This window comes from Triticum aestivum, chromosome 3A (assembly GCF_018294505.1).
Source record: "Triticum aestivum cultivar Chinese Spring chromosome 3A, IWGSC CS RefSeq v2.1, whole genome shotgun sequence".
Taxonomy (NCBI): domain Eukaryota; kingdom Viridiplantae; phylum Streptophyta; class Magnoliopsida; order Poales; family Poaceae; genus Triticum; species Triticum aestivum.
Window position 1 is genome coordinate 645860304 of NC_057800.1, and position 24412 is coordinate 645884715.

The following is a 24412-nucleotide window of genomic DNA, read 5'->3' on the forward strand; positions in this document are numbered from 1 at the left end:
CAAGGGTTGCCAAAGTGTACGGGTTCGGTGACCGCCCCTAAGGGTTGCCATTTGTACGCGTTCGGTGACCGCCCTCAAGGGTCCCTTAGTGGAATCACGGCATCTTGCATTGTGCGAGGGCGTGAGGAGATTACAGTGGCCCTAGTGGCTTCTTGGGGAGCATTGTGCCTCCACACGGCTCCAAACGGAGATTAGCATCCGCAAGGGTGTGAACTTCGGGATACATCGTCGTCTCCGCGTGCCTCGGTTATCTCTTACCCGAACTCTTTACTTATGCACTTTACTTTGTGATAGCCATATTGTTTCTTATCATATATCTTGCTATCACCTAGTAGTTTATCTTGCTTAGCATAAGTTGTTGGTGCACATAGGTGAGCCTAATTGTTGTAGGTTTTGTGCTTGACAAATTAACCGCTAGGTTTTTTCCGCATTTGTTCAAGCCTAAACCGTAATTATTTTAGAATGCCTATTCACCCCCCTCTAGGCGACATCCATGATCTTTCAATCGCCGTTGAACGTGGTTGATAATTATCTAGTGTTTCTCCTACAAACATATATGCTAGGACGCAGATTCTAACGTGGAATGACTTAAGGGGGTGTAAATGCAAAATGTGCTCATGGTATTTTTTTAGTCAATCACACTGGTAATGCTAGAATTTGGCGTAAATGGTCATTTTAGTGCTAGAACTTGCGACATACATCAAACTGGTGCAATAACTTGGCTCAAGCGTGCAAATACGATGCATATCTTGATTGTGTACACCCGAACCGCTGACTAGGCATGCCATCAGGCGTGTGGCCCGCTGTAAGTGACTTGAGGCGTGTGGCCATTTTTTTGTGAAAACCACCTCAATTTTTTTATTTAACATAAAAAAACCTGTCGTTATTGGTGAGGTGGTGCCTATTTTTTTACCTAAAAATAACAAAAGAAGTGCTAGCGCCTCGAACCAGCTAACTGTGACTAGCAGGTAGTCAGTCCTAGCCGCTACCCACTACCTCATTCATGTCTTACATGAACAACTAAATAATGTAGTAGACCATAGCCGCTCTCTTTTTTTCATTAGTTTTTTCTTTGAGAAAATTTATTTTTTAGTAAATAACGATGCGTTCTTGGTGCTGAAATAGCCTGCGGTCAGTGCGGCCCACTAGCACCTGCTCGTATCTTTTCGAAACTTGTAAAAAGTAAGTACATTATAATCTCAATAATAAAATAACATAAAAAATTCATGACGTATACATATTATATATATACAAAGAAATAACTTAATTAAAAAACATGTATTATTTAGAAAATATTCATATATTTGAAATAATATTTATGAATTACGAAAATGTTTGTATAATTAAAAAAATTGCAATATTAACATTTGTAATTTAAATTTTAAATAAAAATGTTTGCGCAATACAATTATATGCATAAAAATAAATGTTTTTCTATAATTACAAACATTTCAATAATTAGACACGCATTTGTATAATAAAAAACCGTAATTTAAATTTTAAAATATTCATATGAATATTCAATCATGGCTAATATATAAAATGTATAACCTTTTGAATATAAGTCACGAGTTAAAATTATACACAAGTGAATATTTAGTAAATATTTGTATTCATCATTTTGTATAATTTAAATATAAGCTGCAAGTGTATATTATTTGTATTCATTAAACATTTTTATTTAATAAGTAATTGAAATGTTCGTATTTACTAAACATTTTATACAATACATGGGTGTTTATTTAAATGTTTTTATTTACTAATCATAATCCTTATGTATACTATTTATATCTTCACACAAAAATTACAATATTCAACACATGAACATCCGTATTTAGACAAATCTAAGACAAGAATTTTGGGACGGAGAAAGTACGTTTTACAAATACCCTAAAATAATCTAGTGCGTGCAAAATGGGCTGCACTATTTGCATCACATTTAAGCCTGACATGTGTCCAGTTTATACTACACGAACTCAGGCAGGCCTGTTATCGATATTGTGGAGAAGAGTGCGAGTGGTGGAGTGGTTAATTGTATAGCATTCACCGCCGGAATCCTGCCTCCGCCCCAGCCACCGATCGCTGTTTGTCCTCTCTAGACTCGGGCCGATCACGGGGGATCCTGGTGATCCTTCCCAGCCTTGGAATAGAGCAAATCCGAGAGGGAACGGGGGCGTGTAGATTGAATCTACAAGATGTCAGAAGCTTCAGGATCACAGGGGAAGCGGGAGAAGGAATCAGCGGAGGAACTGCTGGCGAGGCTCACGCTGCAGGAAGAGGAGGAAGACGACTTCATCTGGGAGGAGGAGTTGCCGGATATGCTTGAGCCGGCAAAGTGGCTTGCGATCGTTCGGGTTCATACACTAAAATCCTTTAGCCCTAATGCTTTGTATAATGACATGAGGGCGGCATGGAATCCAGCTAAGTCAGTGACATGGAGGAAAATCAAGGCAAATCTGTTCACGGCACAGTTTGGATGTCTTGGTGATTGGAACAAGGCGATGGCAGAAGGCCCATGGCTGTTCAGAGATCAGGCGGTAATAATGCAGGAATATGATGGTTTTAAGAACCCAGATGCCTTCAAGCTGGACAAGCTATCTGTATGGGCACAGATACACCGTCTACCGGATAAGTTCTTAATCGAGCCGGCGGTAAAGGGCCTGGCGTCCAGAATTGGAGAGGTGGAGGAGATCCAGTTGAAGCTTCCCGCTGGATTTTTGGTGAGTTTGTCAGGGTCAAGGTGAAGATTGATATCCACTCCAAGATCAAACGCTTTGTCACAGCCAAGAAGGGAGAAGAGAGAGTCCAGTATCAGGTCAAGTATGAAAAGCTACCGATCTTCTGCTTTAATTGTGGTGAGTTTGGCCACTGGCACGAGGAGTGCGGGGAGGGAGAGCACGATGAATCGAAGTTTGAATGGGGTGATTTTGTGATGGCTGACAATTTTCGTTTCAACACTGCTGGTCGTGGAAACCACGGACCTCAGAGGGGCCGTGGAGGGCAATGGTCGGGGGGGCGAGGACGAGGTAGAGAACCCTACAATCCCAATCAGAGCTGGCGTTTTAATGCCAGGCCACCGATGCAGACAGAACAGGAGCCCTCCTCTGAAGGGACCGAGCAGAATGGCGGGAAGGCAGTACCTGCCACAGGTGTGGGGGTAGTTTCCATTGCAAATCAGGGGTCTAACAAACGCCTTTCGGTTGAGAATATTACGAGCCCAAGAATGGAAGTGCATACGGGAGAGATGAGAGATGCTCTTGAGGTGGTAACCATAGGGGACCAGCTTTTGGTGCCACCCCCACCTCCAGTGTATGTGTCCCCTAGGAAAGAGAACAAACGCTCGAAGAAGGGGTTGGGAGAAGATGGCTCAGCTGCTGGAAAACTGAAGACCGGGGAAGATGATAGTAATGAGAAAACAATGAATGCAACATCGGCGGGCTCCTCCGAGGAGTACCGCCGGGCACAATGAGTATCTTAAGCTGGAACTGTCGTGGCGCGGGCAACGCTGCGACAGTTAGAGAACTTCGCGATATTGCGAACAATTTTGCCCCTACCCTTTTTTGTATTGTTGAGACCCAGATTGATAGATCGAGGGTAGAAAAACTAGCTGGAAGTATTGGATATGATAATGGATATGCGGTCAGTAGTCAGGGTAGAAGTGGAGGACTAGGTTTGTTTTGGAACAATCCAATAAAAATTGAGATTTTGGGCTTCTCTGTGTACCATATTGATTGTTCAGTTGAGGAACCGGGTCGTGACCCGTGGAGGTTGACACTTTTTTACGGAGAGGCGCAGACTCATTTGAGATATCAATCATGGGATATTTTGAAGGGAATCAGTACTTTGAGTAACCTCCCATGGGTCTGCATAGGGGATTTTAACGAGGTACTACGTCCGGAGGAGCAACAAGGCATTGGGGAGAGGAGCAATGCCCAAATCCAGGGGTTCAGGGATGCCATAGACGTATGCATGCTGATGGACATAGGCTATCTAGGCCAATTCTGGACCTTTGAAAAAAAGGTTACTGGTGGCAGTTACACACGGGTACGCTTGGACCGTTCTCTGGCTTCAGCAGAATGGAGCGAACGTTTCCCAAATGCACAAGTTAAACATCTAACAGCAGCGACCTCGGATCACTGTCCCATCTTGCTAGAGTTTCAAGGGAGGGCACCTAAGCACAAGAAGGGCTTTAAGTATGAACTTATGTGGGAAACTCATGAGACGTGGAGAGATACAATTGCTGCCAGCTGGGCAGGAGATCCGGTGGAGTGCATGGCAGATCTAAGAGCAAAGTTGAAAAGAGTCTCGGTACAGCTAGGAACCTGGAATAAGCATACTTTCGGCTCAGTACGGAAGGAAATAAAAGTTTAAAGTTGGAACTAGAACGCCTGCGGAGCGATCCGGCTAGAACAGCGCCATCACGTATTGAATTGAAGATCAATGAGAATTTGATTGAGTTATATCACAAGGAGGAAATAATGTGGAGGCAACGCTCGAGGCTGGAGTGGCTGTCGGCGGGAGACAGAAATACACGCTTCTTTCACCTTCGGGCAAGTGAGAGGAGGAGGAGAAATATGATTAAGGCCTTGGCATCCCTGGGTGTGATGACAGAGAACCAGAATGAACTCAAAGTCATGGTGACAGACTTCTATAAGAACTTGTATCTATCAGAAGGGGTGAGTGGCATAGAGGAGGTACTTGATAAGGTACCGGTGAAGGTTACAGAGCAGATGAATGCCGCTCTTCTGGCACCTTACACAAACGAAGAGGTCAAGACAGCCCTCTTTCAAATGTTCCCGACAAAGGCACCGGGACCAGATGGGTTCCCCGCCCACTTCTATCAAAGGCATTGGGATATATGTGGGGATGAAGTTACCAAGACTGTCCTGAGGATTATCAGAGGGGAGGAAAGTGCTGCATCTATAAATGACACCGTTTTGGTTCTCATCCCGAAGGTAATGAATCCTACCTTACTTTCTCAGTTCCGGCCTATAAGTTTGTGCAATGTAATCTACAAAATTGCCTCCAAGGTTGTTGCAAATAGGCTCAAAGTGATCCTCCCAGACATCATATCTCAGGAACAGTCAGCTTTCGTTCCAGGCAGGTTGATTACAGATAATATCATTTGTGCATATGAGTGTTTGCACTTCATGAAAAGAAGCAGAGCAAAAACCAATAGTTTTTGTGCACTAAAATTAGACATGATGAAAGCTTATGACAGACTGGAGTGGCCATATCTTCGAGCCATGATGGAGAAGCTGGGATTTGCACACTCCTGGGTTAATATAGTGATGGATATGGTTCAGTCTGTATCATTTTCAGTCCTCTTCAATGGAGAGAAGCTTGAACATTTTACTCCTACCAGAGGCATCCGTCAGGGAGATCCAATCTCCCCCTATCTTTTCTTGATTGCAGCAGAGGGCCTTTCGTGCCTTTTAAGATCCAGTTCTCTTTCGTCTAGTCTTCAAGGGGTCAAGGTGGCTCCGACAGCTCCGGCGGTCAACCATCTCCTTTTTGCTGACGATAGCCTGTTGTTTTTCAAGTCAAGTGTTGAGGGGGCTGCGAGGGTCTCAGCTTTATTGGAGATATACTGTAAAGCGTCGGGTCAGAAGACAAACAATGCAAAATCTTCAATCTTTTTCAGCAAGAAGTGCCCAAATGAGGTGAGAAATGAGGTCAAACAGATTTTGAATGTAACAAATGAATCTTTGAGTGAAAGATACTTGGGGATGCCCACGGAAGTTGGCCAATCTAAAAAGGGTACTTTCAAGTATTTGAGAGATAGAATTTGGGAGAAGGTGAGAGGATGGATGGAAAAACTTCTTTCAGTTGGAGGGAAAGAAGTGCTCATCAAATCAGTGGCTCAAGCAATCCCAGTATTTTCAATGGCGTGCTTTCGGTTACCCAGAGGCCTTTGTGAAAATATTGAATCCATTATAAGGCAGTTCTGGTGGGGGAGCAAACAAGGAAGGAGGAAGCCCGCATGGGTATCTTGGGACGTCATGACGAAACCAAAGTACCTTGGAGGCATGGGGTTTAGGGATATGGAGATTTTTAACCTTGCTTTGTTGGCTCGCCAGGCATGGAGAGTACTGGAAGATTCAAACTCACTTAGTGCAAGGATATTGAAGGCTGCATATTTCCCGAACACAAGCTTCCTGGAGGCAGAACTAGGCCATCACCCCTCTCAGATTTGGAGGGCTGTTCTTGATGGGAGAGACATTCTGAAGCAAGGCATTATTAAGCGTATTGGCAATGGGCAAACAACAAACATTTGGAGAGATAACTGGTTACAGAGGTCTGGACCTTTCAGACCGATCACTGCCCTCACTCCTAACCCGCCTGTGATGGTAGCGGAGCTTATTGATTCGACCACAGCATCGTGGAAAGAGGAACTGATCCGTAACACCTTCGTGCGTTTCGACGCTGAAGCCATCTTGTCCATACCGATATGCACTAGGGCGATAGAGGATTTTTGGGCTTGGTCCGCCGAGAGGAGCGGCAGATTTTCTGTTAGTTCAGCTTACCGGATGGTAATGTCCAGGAAGGAGGAACGAGGGGACTGGCTGGAGCGGACCCCGGGCGGCTCCTCACTGAATGCTAACCGAAGGGACTGGTCGACATTGTGGAATATAAAGGTGCCATCCAAACTAAGGGTCTTCCTGTGGCGGCTGGCGAGGCACACTATGCCGACGATGGACGTATTGCATCACCGGCACATGTCAGATACTCATCGGTGTTTGCTATGCGGGAGGGAAGATTCATGGAGACATGCACTCTTGGAGTGCACGATGTCACGGTGTGTGTGGGCGCTCTCTGAGGATGAATTGGTGCAACTGTTGAGTATGAACACGAATCCAAACGCGAAACACTGGCTGCTGGAAATGCATGATCAATTAACGCACGAGAGGTTCGTTCTGCTGGTGGTCACCCTTTGGGCCACATGGAGAGCACGACGTAAGGCGATATATGAAGGGGTTTTTCAGAGTCCTGAAGGAACTAACCAGTTCATCAAGTCATACATAGTGGACCTGCAAACTATCGCTGCTGTGGGCAGTGGTCAGGAACAACATCAAGCGGCGAGACCTAGCCACTGGATTGCACCACCGGACACGTATGCGAAGATCAATGTGGATGCGGCGACCGCAACCAACCGAGGAGTTGCTGCTGCTATCTGTCGAGATCAAGCTGGCATTTTTCAAGGTGCTTCGGCTCTGGTTATCAAGGGAACCAATGATCCACCAACGCTCGAAGCATTAGCAGTCAGAGAGGCTTTGGCGCTTGCCGATGATCTTAATAGCCGCAGAATACATGTCGCTTCTGACTGCAAAGTTGTACTGGACGACATCAAGAACAAAACACCGGCTATCTATGGAGCTATTCTGCATGAAATCATAGATCATAGTTCCACTTTTATTTCATGTACCTTTGTGCATGAGTTTAGGAGCTCGAATTTCGAGGCTCACAATCTAGCGAAGTATAGTTTGAATTTGGGGGTTGGCCGCCATATGTGGTTAGGCAATCCTGGTAATCTTTCTTTTGTACCTTTGAACATTGGCACAAGTTAAATAAAGCTTCGCGTGATTGTCTCAAAAAAAAAAATTGTATAGCATTCTAGCTGTAGGTGCTGAGTTTGACCCATGGATTCCATCTTTTTCCGATTAATTTTCCATTACCGACAGCTGGGACCCATGTGTCATAGAGGTGAAAAAATAAAATGCCTTCTGACACGTAGACAGGGGCGCTTTTTATGAGAAATAAAAAAATTTAAGGGGATTTTTGGAAAAAAGCAAGCCACACGTGTTCCTCTCTGCCTTCCGGTCGCTGAGGCGGGCCCCACGACACGCTGGCGCCTTAAGTCACTGTTGTTTTCATATCAAACCTGATTTGCACCGTATTTGCACGCCCGAGCTAAGTTGTTGCACCAGTTCAATATATGACACAAGTTCTAGCACTAAAGTGACCGTTTGCGTCAAGTTCTAACACCACCGATGTAATTGACTCATTTTTTTATAACCGAAATGGGCTCATAGTTATCATACTTGAATTGTGGAGTGTGCTTTAGAAATGAATTAATGACGTCTTCAATTTATTTTCTGCCAAATTGAATAAATTCACCATAATGGTTTTACCTTAAAAAGGGGCGTATTAATGAATATTTTTTTGAGGAAGAATGTTTTAATTAATTAATTTGGTTTACGTAGAAAAATCGAAAGAAGGCGACTGCCCACTGGCCAGGCTCTCCGACCGGGCTGGCTGCCCACTGGAAGCCAAAGCAAAGCAACGGCTCTCTCCCGACTAGCCGTTGCCCTTGGCGCCGCGCCCCCAACGGCCATCTCCCCCGCGCCGCGCGGCATAAAACCCGCCCACCCCTCTCCTCCACTCCTCACTCCTCATCCCCACTCCCGATCCAACCCACCAAGCAAAGAAAACCTCTCTCGATCCGACCACGAGCACGAGGCAACTCCCGCCGGCTGCGATGGCGTCCGGCAAGGTGCACACGCACAAGGCGTTCCTCCTCTGCAACTACGCGCTGCTGGGCGCGGCCTCCAGCTGCATCTTCCTCACGCTCTCCCTCCGCCTCGTCCCATCGCCCTGCGGCCTGCTCCTCGTCTTCCTCCACGCGCTCACCGCCGTCTTCTCCGCCGCGGGGTGCTCGGGCTCCTTCACGGCCGGCCCGGCCAACCCGGCGCCCTGGCACACCGCGCACACGGCCGGCGCCGCGCTCACCGCCATCTTCCAGGGCGCCGTCGCGCTCCTGGCATTCACCCGCACCGCCGACTTCCTCGCCGAGCTCCAGTCCTACGTCCGCGACGACGACGGCGCCGTCATCCTCAAGATGGTCGGCGGGCTCGGCACCGCCATCTTCGTCCTCGAGTGGGCCGCCCTCGCGCTCGCCTTCTCCCTGCGCCTCGACGAGGACGACGACGGTGACGATGACCTCCGCCGCGCCAAGAACTGGGCCGACGCCTACCATGTCTGAGCGGCGAGCCTCCGCGCTCCCTGCATCTTCACCCGCTGTGGGGAGCGGCGCCTCCTTGGTGTTACTGCTGTCGCTATTCTTTTGTGCTAGTAGTACTGTGTGTACCGTGGTCTCAGATTCTTTTGTACTATGATATGATGTCAAGGCAAATGTATATTGCTTTTGACCTATTTAATCGAAGAAATATATTTATATTGCTTTGGATTTGGGTACTTGGTTGTACTCCCTTCAATTTCAAAATAGATGACTCAACTTGTAAGTGCATGATTTATGCAGCCAATTAAACTAGATTTATGCAGTCAATTCAGTACTACTACAGTACAACTTGGGAAAACTTGTGCTATTTTTCAGAGTTCTTGCTGAAATCAGACTGGCTCGCTTTGTCTGGGCTGTCTTGAGTGAGCCGGTGCGGCGGTGCTGGGCACCTATTGGTAGAAGTGGGGATTAAACGCAACTGTAGTTGCTGTGTGCTAGGGTGTACTGAACCTGCTTAGGCCAGTTACTCAGAAATATCTTCGATGCAACAGTGGCGTGTGGCGGTCGGTGCCGCCGTGCTGGGCAGCAAGCAGCGGGGGATCGAGGTAAATGCACCACGGTGCCTGAATTTGCCACGGCTGATCACTTTGATGTCTGGACTTGTGGCATACAAAAAAGTGATGCATGAACTTAGCTTTTGCGTGCAATATAGTTGCATTTGCCGTCTGTGGACCTTAACTGTGGCACCCTATTTTCGTTTGAAGCCGTCTACTCAGCCGGCCTAGCATCGGGTGGAGTAGTGATCGGGTGGGGGGATTGGAATTGCCGACCTGCAGGCAATTCATGTGTTCGATCCGATGAACGCAGGTTATCGCGCTCCAATGAGCGACGTTTCATGACTCTTCAGGCTATGTCTGTAACAAAATAAATTACACTAAAAACGTTCATGTATTTTTATTAAAAAATCTTCATGTCATTTAATATAAAATAAATTACATTAAAAATGTTCATGTAATTTAAGAAAATGTTCACTTACTAATTAAAAATACCCATATAATTATGTTATGAATTACAAGATGTTTACTTTTTGAAATTACCGCGTTCCCCAACAAGAGCATTTTCAACAGCCGCCCAACGCACGGCACGCTAAAAACTACTTTGCAGCGCGTTCATCGTCTGATTTGGCGCGGCGGGCAGCGCTGGTTCCAACAGCCGCGCTAAAATTTAGCTCGCGGGCGTAGCTCCAGCAGGCGCGTTAAAATGCAGCGCGCGCGCTCTCGCACGAACACTCCAGACTAGGTTGCATAGATATTTTTTAGATAATAAACGATACATAGTTCATTATAGCATAGATAAAACGATACATAGATATTTTACATAGTTCATAGCATAGATGGATAAAACTATGATGCAACTACATAAAAGTTATAGTGCAACTAATAAAAACTACGGTGCTACTAGATAAACTATTGTGCAACTACAACCTACTCTGAGTCGTCCTAATCATCATCATCCTCGCTGGTGTTGTCCGAGGTATCGAGCCAAATGTCCTCCCAACGAAAATCATTATCCCCAAAGATCGACTCCCCACCTGCTTCAATGATATCGCACTGTGATATGGTCAGTGACTTCCGCCGACGCCTGTCCACCCGCTCTGTGCGGCGCCTTGCCGTCCTTTCCGCCCAGTAGACGCGCTCGTTGGCGACGTCCTCCGGTGACGCCGGCGCCACTCCGCCATGGCTTGCTCATCCTCCTCGGTGATGAGGAGGCGGCGCTGCCGCCGACGGTGCTCCGCACGGTCCTGGTCCGTGATAAGACGAGGCGAAGAGGCGACGGCCTGCACCTGCTCACTCGTGTAGACGTCGCGGAAGTTCATCTGTGACGGAGGCCTCTCTAGGCGCCAGCCGCCGTGTCGTACGTGCGGGCGGCCTCGTGCGCGGTCCCGAACGTGCCGAGGCCGAGCCGGACGTCATCGGACCGGATCTCGGCGTATTACGTGTCGCCGGGGCGCTTGCGGACGCCGCGGTAGTCAGACGATCCCCGCGGCGCGGCGGCATGGTGGTGGCAGGGCGAGGAAGCGGCGAGCAAGCGGCAGAGAGAGCGTGTGACAGTGTGGAGGCCGCGTGGCGAGCGCCACAATTTATAGGCGCGCCGAAAGCGGTGCGCCAAATCTAGCGCGCGCGCAATCGTTTTCTGCCACCGCTGGAGCGCGTGAAAACGTCCCGTGCACACTAAAGTGACAGTTTACCGCGGCCCGCTTTTTTTGGCGCCGCTGTTGAAGATGCTCTTATCGTTGCGCCTTGTTCACCATCAGCCGATGTCGCGCCTTGATTGCTGACATTGTTCTCGGAAGAACAACTTGAAAGAGGGTTGGCAAAGGGTGAGACGTCTGATGAGATTTTGTCGAGACAGGCGATCACATGGCACAAATTTTCCACCATGGGCGATCTTATGACAAGGACACGCAAACCGGAACACATACCAATGCACACAAACTACAGTATGTTCCATGAACTCTCCGCAGTACTGCATTTACATCGCAGCCACCGGCCCCTCAAAAACGGAAGGCCACGCGCGAAAGGGAAACCAGCAGCCGCGGGTAAACCAAGCACAACGAATCACATACCACTATCGTCAAACAAATGCGACATGCAAGATCGACAGAGACACGCACCAAAGACCAAACCAAGCACACGATACAGATTGTTACACCGGGCAGAGACCAAAGTATCATGGAGAAGATCGAAAGGAGATCGCGCGAGCTACTTGAACGACCGCCGGCCGACGCCGGCCGGCATGGACACGGTGGAGTCGACGCTGAGCCCGCTGACGGACCGCCGGTGCTTGTGCCGGCCGCCACCGCCCGCCGTGGACGCCGCCGGCGTGCCCACCCGCGACGGCGCGGCGGACTGGTCCCCGCCGCCCCGCCAGAACGGGCTCTTGGCCCAGCTCCCGATGCTGTGCCCGAGCCCGAACGAGAACCTGGGCTTCTGCTCCGCCGCGCGCCGCTCCTTGTCCAGCTGCTGCTGCAGCAGGTGCGCGCGCGCCCGGGCCTTGGCGGACGCCGACATGGTCGGCGTCATGTAGTTGGGCACGCCGAACGCCGGGCAGCTCGTCAGGCTCTCGTCGTCGCGGACGCTGCCGCCCCCGCCGTGGCTCGACGGCGGCGCCGCCGCCCCTCGCGCGTCCCGCGCGGGCTTGCTCGGCTGCTTGTAGTAGGCCGACGCCACCGACCGCGCCGGCGTGTTCGCGGCCGTCGTCATCGGCGTCGCCGTGCTCATCTGGCGGTGCGCGGCCGTCGTCGAGATCGGCGTCGGCATGCTCATCTGGCGGTGCCCGGTCATTGCCGACATCGGCGTCATCATGTTCATGTTCATCTCGCGGTGCCCGGCCGTGGACATCGGCGTCATCACGCTCATGGTCATCTCGCGGCGCGCGACGGCGGGCGTGGGCCTGGGCCGGCTGACCGCGGGCTCGACGTGGCGGGGGTAGTCGCGCTCGTGGCTGCTGCGGTCGATGGGCGACCACCACCATGGGTTCCGGCCCGACTGGAGGTCAGCCAGGATCGCGTGGGCCGCCATCGGCGTCGACTTCATCACCTACATCCATCCACGTGCCAAGAGGACACCAACATGAACAAATCAGGGTGCTAAAAAAGCCAAAAAAACCAGGAACATATTATCTTCTAATAAAAGAACTAGATTATGACAAGTGCAGGGAGAACATAGTAAACCATCCAAGTACCTACTGACAACGACATCACGCCTAGTTTCAGATAAGCAACACAGTGACACCACACCTCTGACAAAGAAAAACGTTGACAGTGTGGCTCTAGTTGGCCCATCGACGCCATCGAATCGAAGCACAAGAAAATTTTCATCACCTACACGTCCCTCTCAGATGATTCGTCCAAGCATCCCTGATGCAGAACATGCACTAACTACTACAGTTGGACTGACAGAATGTGTAAACAGCTCGTGCGAGACCGACCAGACAGGTGCAGAGAAGACACATTCCAACTCTCCAACAATGACACCACACCTCTGGGTGGGAAAAAATACGGTAGCTCGCTCACTAGCTTTTCGCTGGCCGCTCGAAAGTATTTTTTCGCACCTACTGGTCTCTGTCGGGAGGATGGATGGATGGAAGAGATGTTCGGTCACCCTCTCGCTAATATTAATCTGCTGTAACTACTCCCGCTGCTTGACTGACGGAAGGAATTAAGCTGTCCCTTTTGCTTGTTTCAGAATTCAGATTCAGACGTGATCGATCGTGCTGTGTGTATACTATTTTTTCTGGAAGATAATACGTAGAGTACGTACGTACCTGGTGGGAGTAGGAGTAGGCGAGGGCTCGCTCGCGCTTCATCACGGCCTCCGCCTTGCGCTTCGTCCTCGCGTCCTCCTCGTCCCGGCTCAGCAGGCTGTCGTCCCACACGCCGCCGTCCTGCACCTCCAAAACTTCGTCACATGCATGCACGGGTGAGTGTCAACGGAAAGACGAGCCAAGTGCCTGGCGTGCCGTGCGCACCTGCGAGCCGGAGCGCCAGCGGCGGCCGTCCCGGAGCATGGCGCCGTGGCGGTCGTTGCGCCGCTCCATGGCCTCCACGCGGCTGGCGCGGACCTGGGCCTGCACGCGCACTAGCGTCTGCATGCACCGCATCGCGTGCGCCGTCTGCCGCCGCACGCTGGGGCCGCGCACCACCGCCTGCAGCCGGATCAGGCCGCGCAGCGACCGGTAGCTCCGGCGCGCCGAGTAGCCCCGGAACGCGGCCTGGATCGCCACCGCGGCCGCGCGGGCCTGCTCCGGCGCCACGGCCCGCTGCCTCGCCCGTGTTCTGGTATGCTGCTGCTGCGGCTGCCGCCACTCGGCCATCTCCGCCCTGCCCTGCTGCAGCCGCTGCAGCCTCTGCTGCTGCTCCCTGTCGTGGTCGAACCGCCGGATGAGCGGCGGCGGCGAGGACGGCGGCGCAGGCAGCTGGAGCACCGCCGCCTGCTGCTGCCGCTGCTGCTTGTCACCGCCGGCGTCGCGCTCCCGCTCCCGATCACGCCCCCACTCCCGCTCGCGCTCGCGCGCCGCGGGCGTGGTCGGCGCCGTGGCGGCGACGGTGGCGGTGGTGGGCTTGGCGGGGGCGATCTGGTACTGCGCCGGCGGCCTGGCGTAGTACTGCCGCTCCATCTCGGCGTCGCCCAGGATCTTCTCGATGCTGCTGGGCTGCCGGTACAGCGGGATGCTCATCAGCGGCGCCGGGTCGGCGTGCGGCCGCGACCGCCCGAACCCCCATCGCTTCTTGTCCCTCGCGTTCCCCCGGTACTGCTGCGGCTGCGGGGGCGGCTGCTGCGGCGGGTACTGCGCTACCAGCTGCACCTGCCATGAATACATCTCACCGCTCAGTTATCTTCCCGAAAATTCTACATGTAAAATTCTTCCACTGCTAAAACTTGTATTAAGTGTAAAGAACATTCTTATATTATGGGATGGAGGGAGTAGAAAACTTCACGAAAGAACGGAAAATGTGATGCAAATAATACAGTAAAAATACAGACTACACGTGCAAATCAACGAACAGGATAAAGTGACTTTGTACAGGGCTGTGTATTTGTCGCCACGATACTGCTGCACCTGTCTACATGCGCATACAGCTTGCATGCAGCGATTGCTTCTGGGCAAAGCTTGAGTTTGGGTGAGCAACCAACTTTTTTTCTCCAACACACGTGCCTTTTAGTTTTCTCTGATGACCTTTACACATTTCAAGTGGGAAAAACACATTTTTGGGAGTTTAAAGTAGTAGTGCTCACATTTGTTGGCTTGTCCTTGGGGGTCGTGGTGAAGGCCTTCTTGAGCGCAGTGATCCAGCCGCTTCCCTTCTTGCCCATCTCCTTAACATTTCTCCCACACACACCCCTGCAGCAATTCCATGAACAACAAGAACTCAACTACGATCAACGAACATGAACAAGATTGGATAACATGCATGCTAAGTAGTGGTACTGAATCGAACTATTGATACACAAATATAAAGGGAAATCATATATCTGATGCCTACTCTATACAAGGGTGGCCAAGTTTTTACCTCAGGACTAGCTTGTTTCCTAATACAAACTAGGCAGAAGGATGGTAGATACATGGAGCAAAGTCCAGCCATACCTTGTTTGAGCTTCCCCTGCGTCTACAAAGCCTTGCTGATGCTTCAGTGGAGTAGCATCTCATGGCAGCAAAAGATGCACCCGCTCTCCGGTCCTTCCAACTCTCTCTTCCTCCGGTGGAGGTGGCCGTCTTATACTAGATCCTTTACCGGATTGGGTGGCCAAGGGGAGCTGCCCACTTCCCCACTCGATGACACCCAACCAACCTTGCTTCACCAGCAAGCCTCACGAGGAGGCAGCCAATTGTCAGCACGGCTTTCAGGAGGAGGAGGAGCACTGCTCTCGTACGCCTTGCCTTTGCTGTACTTCAAACATACATTCATCCTTGGAATTGGATCTCCCCGATCCGAATCCATGTGTGATGTGCACAGGCACAACATGGCTTGCCTTGCCGCGCACAAACTCAACTGTAAGGCTGCGGCCCGGTTGGTCGGTACAGGAAATAAATTTGAAAACTACACGAGGAGTCCACAGGAAGTTGTGCAGACATAAGGGGTTTTAGCTGGCGTGAGAGTGAGGGTTCAGGCATGATTAGCCCGTCGATCGGGCAGATATGGTAGCTCACCCTCACCTGATGGTCCTTGTTCATCTGTTACCATGCGCTGTCGACCGCCGGATCGGACCGGTAACGATCCGGGAAGCTGGTGATTCAGTTTTGGCAGTAGCATCTGAGGGGTTTCACAGTGGGCAATGATTCCGATCATGCTCGTGCTGGTGGGTGGTTAAATCCGAAGCCTGATCATTTGCGACCATCATATGCTCGAGCAACACAACTGTCAGCCAGTTGGTAACTAGCTTCATGTGCATGTCATCGCTCAAATGCTCATGCACACTTGCTTAAGGCTGAATCCTCTCTATAGACAAGCGTGATGATGGTTCACTTCCAACGATGATCATGGTTGGCATTTCTTCCGGCAACAAGTTTACCGTCAGAATGTAGCATCTTGGTGGGTGGGACACTTGTTGGCAGGAAAGAAGCCCTCCTGAAAAGGCAGCCAAGGGCCCGAAACGGATGTTGTTTATCAGCCTTTTTCAGTAGCTCTCAAAACCAACTAAATTACAGAGTTACAACACTGGTGTGGCCCACATGCCTGTGCCGAAGGTGGTGTAAAAGTGGGGGATGTGTAGGTCTGAGTGGCTTAAGTAGGCATTGGAATCTTGCTTGCAAGGTACTTCAATCCAGAGACCAAATGGGAGATAAACATCTCCTAGAAAGATGTGTAGTAGGCTAGTTGGTTCCATCATCAAAATCAGGAGCAGGGCTTAGTGCTGGAAGTTGCTCCTAACAACCCATGTAGGCCACATCCATGGCCCTCTTGGTCAATTCTGTCTTCATCCTCAAACCATCTGCCTCCTAGTTGTATTGGACCCATCACCTCGAATACTGTTGCTTGTGCATGCATTGCCCCTTGCTTTCGTATTTGATTAAACTTGCCACCTTTATGCTTGCTTCTGAAATTATTGTAGTGCTAGTGGGAAGAAGAGCCAGTTGTGTAATCCAGTGTAAGATATATGCCCCAAGTGTGACCATCCTTAGGTGTCAAGCCTACTTTTAAGCATAACCAAACGTGCCAAGATGCAAAAAATGTGTGTGTGTTTTACTTGAAGCAAAATCCCTTTTAAGCAAAGCAATTAGGTGAGTATTGATCATAATGCGGTTCTTCAGTTAACATTATGCAGTTTCCCTTTTCTTTTTCCGGACCAAGATGACACGACTTAATTGTTTCTTGTTCCGGATCGTTGAAGCAGAGTTTAAGCAATTAGGTGAGTGTTGATCATATTTCTGTTGTTTTTCAAAACCTTGATTTTCCGCTGTTTTTAGTCGTTTTGAAAGACTTTGGTGTCGAGAAAAAGCTTGTTTAAAGAAGCTGGTATTAGAGATACTCGAAACATAATATTTAATCGGGATTGCTAAATCTCAATCGACTGAGACTTAACCAAGTCTCAGTCAATGCTATTTCATAAGATCTTGCATGGAGATTCGTGAAAATTTTATTTTTAACCTTTTCTTTTTTCTTATTTATATGCTATGCCACTTGACTGAGACTTGATTAAGTCTCAGTCGACTGAAACCTAACCACATCATATTTATTTTAATAGATCGAATAGTGCTTGCGGAAACAATTGTCAAGAGGAACCAAGTTAGAGGTAATTGAGATCAATTATTAAATGCCAAAACTTGTTGTGCAATTATATAAGACTAGTAAAAAATTGTATGTGCTTTGCACGTCATGTAAATATGTGTGCAAAGTTCAATTCATGGACACACGGCCTGCCCCCTTCAAACATGGTACCTTCGCATGTAAAGCTTCATCGAGTTCATCATTGTAGCAATTCTGTTTTGTATATATGTTGCCCGAAAAAAGGGGTTCAATTATGTATATAAAGCTTTACATGCTTAGTATTAGTATCTCGTACTAAGCTTACTTTGAAACTTCTTGAAAACTTCCAACTTCTCCCTGACGCGATTAGTGCGCGCGTTGCGGACGCTCTGCCAGTGTGCACCCTGACCAGTTATATGCATGAATGGATAACCTTAGGCAAGTGAAACTTTTCCTACATTGATATATAGTGATGGTTCTAGAAATCAGTGGTACGTGCATTGGTACTCTAGCTGCAAATCCCACAATTTTCAGCCATCCGATTGACTCTACCAACGACTCACATTGCTTTTTGGTTTTGAGATCCAAACATTTAAAAATCGTACACTATAGAGTAGTATAGATATTACTTTACGGTGTCTTGTTAAACATTGTCGCGCCTCTTGAGAAATGCCGTCGAGTTCGTTGGCCTGTGCAATCAATGGAGCCAAGCATACCTGAAAATCTACAGGCTTTGTTCATCTCCAAAAGTCTTTGAGTGTCCTAAGCATTGGGTGCTCTCAAATACTCCCTTTGTAAACTAATATAAAAGTGCACCCGCAAAAAATAAATAATATAAGAGTGTTTAAATCACTAAAGTAGTGATCTAAATGAAGGAAATATGCCCTAGAGGCAATAATAAAGTTATTATTTATTTCCTTATAATCATGATAAATGTTTATTATTCATGCTAGAAGTGTATTTACCGGAAACATAATACATGTGTGAATACATAGACAAACAAAGTGTCACTAGTATGCCTCTACTTAACTAGCTCGTTAATCAAAGATGGTTATGTTTCCTAACCATGAACAATGAGTTGTTATTTGATTAACGAGGTCACATCATTAGCAGAATGATCTGATTGACATGACCCATTCCATTAGCTTAGCACCCGATCGTTTAGTATGTTGCTATTGCTTTCTTCATGACTTATACATGTTCCTATGACTATGAGATTATGCAACTCCCGTTTACCGGAGGAACACTTTGGGTACTACCAAACGTCACAACGTAACTGGGTGATTATAAAGGAGTACTACAGGTGTCTCCAATGGTCGATGTTGGGTTGGCGTATTTCGAGATTAGGATTTGTCACTCCGATTGTCGGAGAGGTATCTCTGGGCCCTCTCGGTAATACACATCACATAAGCCTTGCAAGCATTACAACTAATATGTTAGTTGTGAGATGATGTATTACGGAACGAGTAAAGAGACTTGCCGGTAACGAGATTGAACTAGGTATTGGACACCGACGATCGAATCTCGGGCAAGTAACATACCGATGACAAAGGGAACAACATATGTTGTTATGCGGTCTGACCGATAAAGATCTTCGTAGAATATGTAGGATCCAATCTGGGCATCCAGGTCCCGCTATTGGTTATTGACTAGAGACGTGTCTCGGTCATGTCTACATTGTTCTCGAACCCGTAGGGTCCGCACGCTTAAGGTTACGATGACAGTTATATTATGAGTTTATGCATTTTGATGTACCGAAGGTTGTTCGGAGTCCCGGATGTGATCACGGACATGACGAGGAGTCTCGAAATGGTCGAGACGTAAAGATTGATATATTGGAAGCCTATATTTGGATATCGGAAGTGTTCCGGGTGAAATCGGGATTTTACCGGAATACCGGGAGGGTTACCGGAACCCCCCGGGAGCTATTTGGGCCATAGTGGGCCTTAGTGGAAAAGAGAAGGGGCTGCCCTAGATGGGCTGCGCGCCCCCCCTTCCCCTAGTCCTATTAGGACTAGGAGAGGTGGCCGGCCCCCTCCTCCTCTTTTCCCCTCCGAGGGATCCTAGTTGGACTAGGATTGGAGGGGGAATCCTACTCCCAGAGGGAGTAGGACTCTCCTGCGCCTCCCCCCTTGGCCGGCCAGCCTCCCCTCCTCTCCTCCTTTATATACGGAGGCAGGGGCACCTCTAAACACACAAGTGGACACAAGTTGATCCACGTGATCTATTCCTTAGCCGTGTGCGGTGCCCCCTGCCACCATATTCCTCGATAATACTGTAGCGGAGTTTAGGCGAAGCCCTGCTGCTGTAGTTCATCAAGATCGTCACCACGCCGTCGTGCTGACGAAACTCTTCCCCGACACTTTGCTGGATCGGAGTCCGGGGATCGTCATCGAGCTGAACGTGTGCTCGAACTCGGAGGTGCCGTAGTTTCGGTGCTTGATCGGTTGGATCGAGAAGACGTACGACTACTTCCTCTACGTCGTGTCATCGCTTCCGCAGTCGGTCTGCGTTGGGTACGTAGACAATACTCTCCCCTCGTTGCTATGCATCACATGATCTTGCGTGTGCGTAGGAAATTTTTTGAAATTACTACGAAACCCAACAGTGGCATCCGAGCCTAGGTTATTTATGTTGATGTTATATGCACGAGTAGAACACAAGTGAGTTGTGGACGATACAAGTCATACTGCCTACCAGCATGTCATACTTTGGTTCGGCGGTATTGTTGGACGAGACGACCCGGACCAACCTTACGCGTACGCTTACGCGAGACCGGTTCCCTCGACGTGCTTTGCACAGAGATGGCTTGCGGGCGACTGTCTCTCCAACTTTAGTTGAACCAAGTATGGCTACGCCCGGTCCTTGCGAAGGTTAAAACGGAGTCTATTTGACAAACTATCGTTGTGGTTTTGATGCGTAGGTGAGATTGGTTCTTACTTAAGCCCGTAGCAGCCACGTAAAACATGCAACAACAAAGTAGAGGACGTCTAACTTGTTTTTGCAGGGCATGTTGTGATGTGATATGGTCAAGGCATGATGCTGAATTTTATTGTATGAGATGATCATGTTTTGTAACCAAGTTATCGGCAACTGGCAGGAGCCATATGGTTGTCGCTTTATTGTATGCAATGCAATCGCGATGTAATGCTTTACTTTATTACTAAACGGTAGTGATAGTCGTGGAAGCATAAGATTGGCGAGATGACAACGATGCTACGATGGAGATCAAGGTGTCGCGCCGGTGTCGATGGTGATCATGACGGTGCTTCGGAGATGGAGATCACAAGCACAAGATGATGATGACCATATCATATCACTTATATTGATTGCATGTGATGTTTATCTTTTTATGCATCTTATCTTGCTTTGATTGACGGTAGCATTATAAGATGATCTCTCACTAAATTATCAAGAAGTGTTCTCCCTGAGTATGCACCGTTGCCAAAGTTCGTCGTGCCCAGACACCACGTGATGATCGGGTGTGATAAGCTCTACGTCCATCTACAACGGGTGCAAGCCAGTTTTTGCACACGCAGAATACTCAGGTTAAACTTGACGAGCCTAGCATATGCAGATATGGCCTCGGAACACGGAGACCGAAAGGTCGAGCGTGAATCATATAGTAGATATGATCAACATAACGATGTTCACCATTGAAAACTACTCCATCTCACGTGATGATCGGTCATGGTTTAGTTGATTTGGATCACGTAATCACTTAGAGGATTAGAGGGATGTCTATCTAAGTGGGAGTTCTTAAATAATATGATTAATTGAACTTAAATTTATCATGAACTTAGTACCTGATAGTATCTTGCTTGTTTATGTTGATTGTAGATAGATGGCTCGTGCTGTTGTTCCGTTGAATTTTAATGCGTTCCTTGAGAAAGCAAAGTTGAAAGATGATGGTAGCAATTACACGGACTGGGTCCGTAACTTGAGGATTATCCTCATTGCTGCACAGAAAAATTACGTCCTGGAAGCACCGCTGGGTGCCAGGCCTGCTGCTGGAGCAACACCAGATGTTATGAACGTCTGGCAGAGCAAAGCTGATGACTACTCGATAGTTCAGTGTGCCATGCTTTACGGCTTAGAAGCGGGACTTCAACGACGTTTTGAACGTCATGGAGCATATGAGATGTTCCAGGAGTTGAAGTTAATATTTCAAGCAAATGCCCGAATTGAGAGATATGAAGTCTCCAATAAGTTCTATAGCTGCAAGATGGAGGAGAATAGTTCTGTCAGTGAGCATATACTCAAAATGTCTGGGTATAATAATCACTTGATTCAATTGGGAGTTAATCTTCCGGATGATTGCGTCATTGACAGAATTCTCCAATCACTGCCACCAAGCTACAAGAGCTTCGTGATGAACTATAATATGCAAGGGATGAACAAGACTATTCCCGAGCTCTTCGCAATGCTGAAAGCTGCGGAAGTAGAAATCAAAAAGGAGCATCAAGTATTGATGGTTAACAAAACAACTAGTTTCAAGAAAAAGGGCAAAGGAAAGAAGAAAGGGAATTTCAAGAAGAACAGCAAGCCAGTTGCTGCTCAAGAGAAGAAACCCAAGTCTGGACCTAAGCCTGAAACTGAGTGCTTCTACTGCAAGTAGACTGGTCACTGGAAGCGGAACTGTCCCAAGTATTTGGCGGATAAGAAGGATGGCAAGGTGAACAAAGGTATATGTGATATACATGTTATTGATGTGTACCTTACTAGAGCTCGCAGTAGCACCTGGGTATTTGATACTGGTTCTGTTGCTAATATTTGCAACTCGAATCAGGGACTACAGAATAAGCGGGCACTGGCAAAGGACGAGGTGACGATGCGCGTGGGAAACGGTTCCAAAGTCGATGTGATCGCAGTCGGCACGCTACCTCTACATCTACCTTCGGGATTAATATTAGACCTAAGTAATTGTTATTTGGTGCCAGCGTTGAGCATGAACATTATATCTGGATCTTGTTTAATGCGAGACGGTTATTCATTTAAATCAGAGAATAATGGTTGTTCTATTTATATGAGTAATATCTTTTATGGTCATGCACCCTTGAAGAGTGGTCTATTCTTATTGAATCTCGATAGTAGTAATACACATATTCATAATGTTGAAGCCAAAAGATGCAGAGTTGATAATGAAAGTGCAACTTATTTGTGGCACTGTCGTTTAGGTCATATCGGTATAAAGCGCATGAAGAAACTCCATGCTGATGGACTTTTGGAACCACTTGATTATGAATCACTTGGTACTTGCGAACCGTGCCTCATGGGCAAGATGACTAAAACACCGTTCTCCGGTACTATGGAGAGAGCAACAGATTTGTTGGAAATCATACATACCGATGTATGTGGCCCGATGAATATTGAGGCTCGTGGCGGATATCGTTATTTTCTCACCTTCACAGATGATTTAAGCAGATATGGGTATATCTACTTAATAAAACATAAGTCTGAAACATTTGAAAAGTTCAAAGAATTTCAGAGTGAAGTCGAAAATCATCATAACAAGAAAATAAAGTTTCTACGATCTGATCGTGGAGGAGAATATTTGAGTTACGAGTTTGGTGTACATTTGAAAAACTGTGGAATAGTTTCGCAACTCACGCCACCCGGAACACCACAGCGTAATGGTGTGTCCGAACGTCGTAATCGTACTTTACTAGATATGGTGCGATCTATGATGTCTCTTACTGATTTACCGCTATCATTTTGGGGATATGCTTTAGAGACGGCCGCATTCACGTTAAATAGGGCACCATCAAAATCCGTTGAGACGACGCCTTATGAACTGTGGTTTGGCAAGAAACCAAAGTTGTCGTTTCTTAAAGTTTGGGGCTGCGATGCTTATGTGAAAAAGCTTCAACCTGATAAGCTCGAACCCAAATCGGAGAAATGTGTCTTCATAGGATACCCAAAGGAAACTGTTGGGTACACCTTCTATCACAGATCCGAAGGCAAGACATTCGTTGCTAAGAATGGATCATTTCTAGAGAAGGAGTTTCTCTCGAAAGAAGTGAGTGGGAGGAAAGTAGAACTTGACGAGGTAACTGTACCTGCTCCTTTACTGGAAAGTAGTTCATCACAGAAAACTGTTTCAGTGACACCTACACCAGTTAGTGAGGAAGCCAATGATAATGATCATGAAACTTCAAATCAAGATACTACTGAACCTCGTAGATCAACCAGAGTAAGATCCGCACCAGAGTGGTACGGTAATCCTGTTCTGGAGGTCATGCTACTAGATCATGATGAACCTACGAACTATGAAGAAGCGATGGTGAGCCCAGATTCCGCAAAGTGGCTTGAAGCCATGAAATCTGAGATGGGATCCATGTATGAGAACAAAGTATGGACTTTGGTTGACTTGCCCGATGATCGGCAAGCAATTGAGAATAAATGGATCTTTAAGAAGAAGACTGACGCTGATGGTAATGTTACTGTCTACAAAGCTCGACTTGTCGCAAAAGGTTTTCGGCAAGTTCAAGGGATTGACTACGATGAGACCTTCTCACCCGTAGCGATGCTTAAGTCCGTCCGAATCATGTTAGCAATTGCCGCATTTTATGATTATGAAATTTGGCAGATGGATGTCAAAACTGCATTCCTGAATGGGTTTCTGGAAGAAGAGTTGTATATGATGCAACCAGAAGGTTTTGTCGATCCAAAGGGAACTAACAAAGTGTGCAAGCTCCAGCGATCCATTTATGGACTGGTGCAAGCCTCTCGGAGTTGGAATAAACGTTTTGATAGTGTGATCAAAGCATTTGGTTTTATACAGACTTTCGGAGAAGCCTGTATTTACAAGAAAGTGAGTGGGAGCTCTGTAGCATTTCTGATATTATATGTGGATGACATATTACTAATTGGAAATGATATAGAATTTCTGGATAGCATAAAGGGATACTTGAATAAAAGTTTTTCAATGAAAGACCTCGGTGACGCTGCTTACATATTAGGCATTAAGATCTATAGAGATAGATTAAGACGCTTAATTGGACTTTCACAAAGCACATACCTTGACAAAATTTTGAAGAAATTCAAAATGGATCAAGCAAAGAAAGGATTCTTGCCTGTATTACAAGGTGTGAAGTTGAGTAAGACTCAATGCCCGATCACTGCAGAAGATAGAGAGAATATGAAAGATGTTCCCTATGCATCAGCCATAGGCTCTATCATGTAGCAATGCTGTGTACCAGACC

The 24412-nt window shown here is 47.7% G+C and overlaps 2 protein-coding genes across 2 annotated transcripts; one reads left to right on the forward strand and one right to left on the reverse strand.

The window, feature by feature from the left end:
- Positions 1 to 8368: 8368 nt before the first annotated feature.
- LOC123058903 (uncharacterized) lies at positions 8369 to 9177 on the forward strand. Its single transcript, XM_044481574.1, has one exon. The coding sequence runs from the start codon at positions 8480 to 8482 to the stop codon at positions 8981 to 8983; it is 504 nt and encodes a 167-aa protein (XP_044337509.1). The 5' UTR covers positions 8369 to 8479; the 3' UTR covers positions 8984 to 9177.
- Positions 9178 to 11380: 2203 nt separating this feature from the next.
- LOC123062873 (protein IQ-DOMAIN 13) lies at positions 11381 to 15436 on the reverse strand. The gene is made up of 5 exons (XM_044486556.1): positions 15107 to 15436; positions 14758 to 14863; positions 13490 to 14326; positions 13286 to 13405; positions 11381 to 12558 (listed from the first exon to the last, which is right to left on the reverse strand). Exons 2-5 carry the CDS (start codon positions 14833 to 14835, stop codon positions 11722 to 11724), a joined length of 1872 nt encoding a protein of 623 aa, XP_044342491.1. The 5' UTR covers positions 14836 to 14863; positions 15107 to 15436; the 3' UTR covers positions 11381 to 11721.
- Positions 15437 to 24412: the final 8976 nt, after the last annotated feature.

Excerpts from the sequence above, each read along its gene's own strand:
- LOC123062873 (XM_044486556.1), bottom strand. The coding sequence starts at position 14,835 with ATGGGCAAGAAGGGAAGCGGCTGGATCACTGCGCTCAAGAAGGCCTTC. Across the intron at positions 13,406-13,489 it reads GCTGGCGCTCCGGCTCGCAG|GACGGCGGCGTGTGGGACGA; the intron begins GTGCGCACGGCA and ends TTGGAGGTGCAG. Across the intron at positions 12,559-13,285 it reads CCTACTCCTACTCCCACCAG|GTGATGAAGTCGACGCCGAT; the intron begins GTACGTACGTAC and ends GGATGGATGTAG.
- LOC123058903 (XM_044481574.1), top strand. The coding sequence starts at position 8,480 with ATGGCGTCCGGCAAGGTGCACACGCACAAGGCGTTCCTCCTCTGCAAC.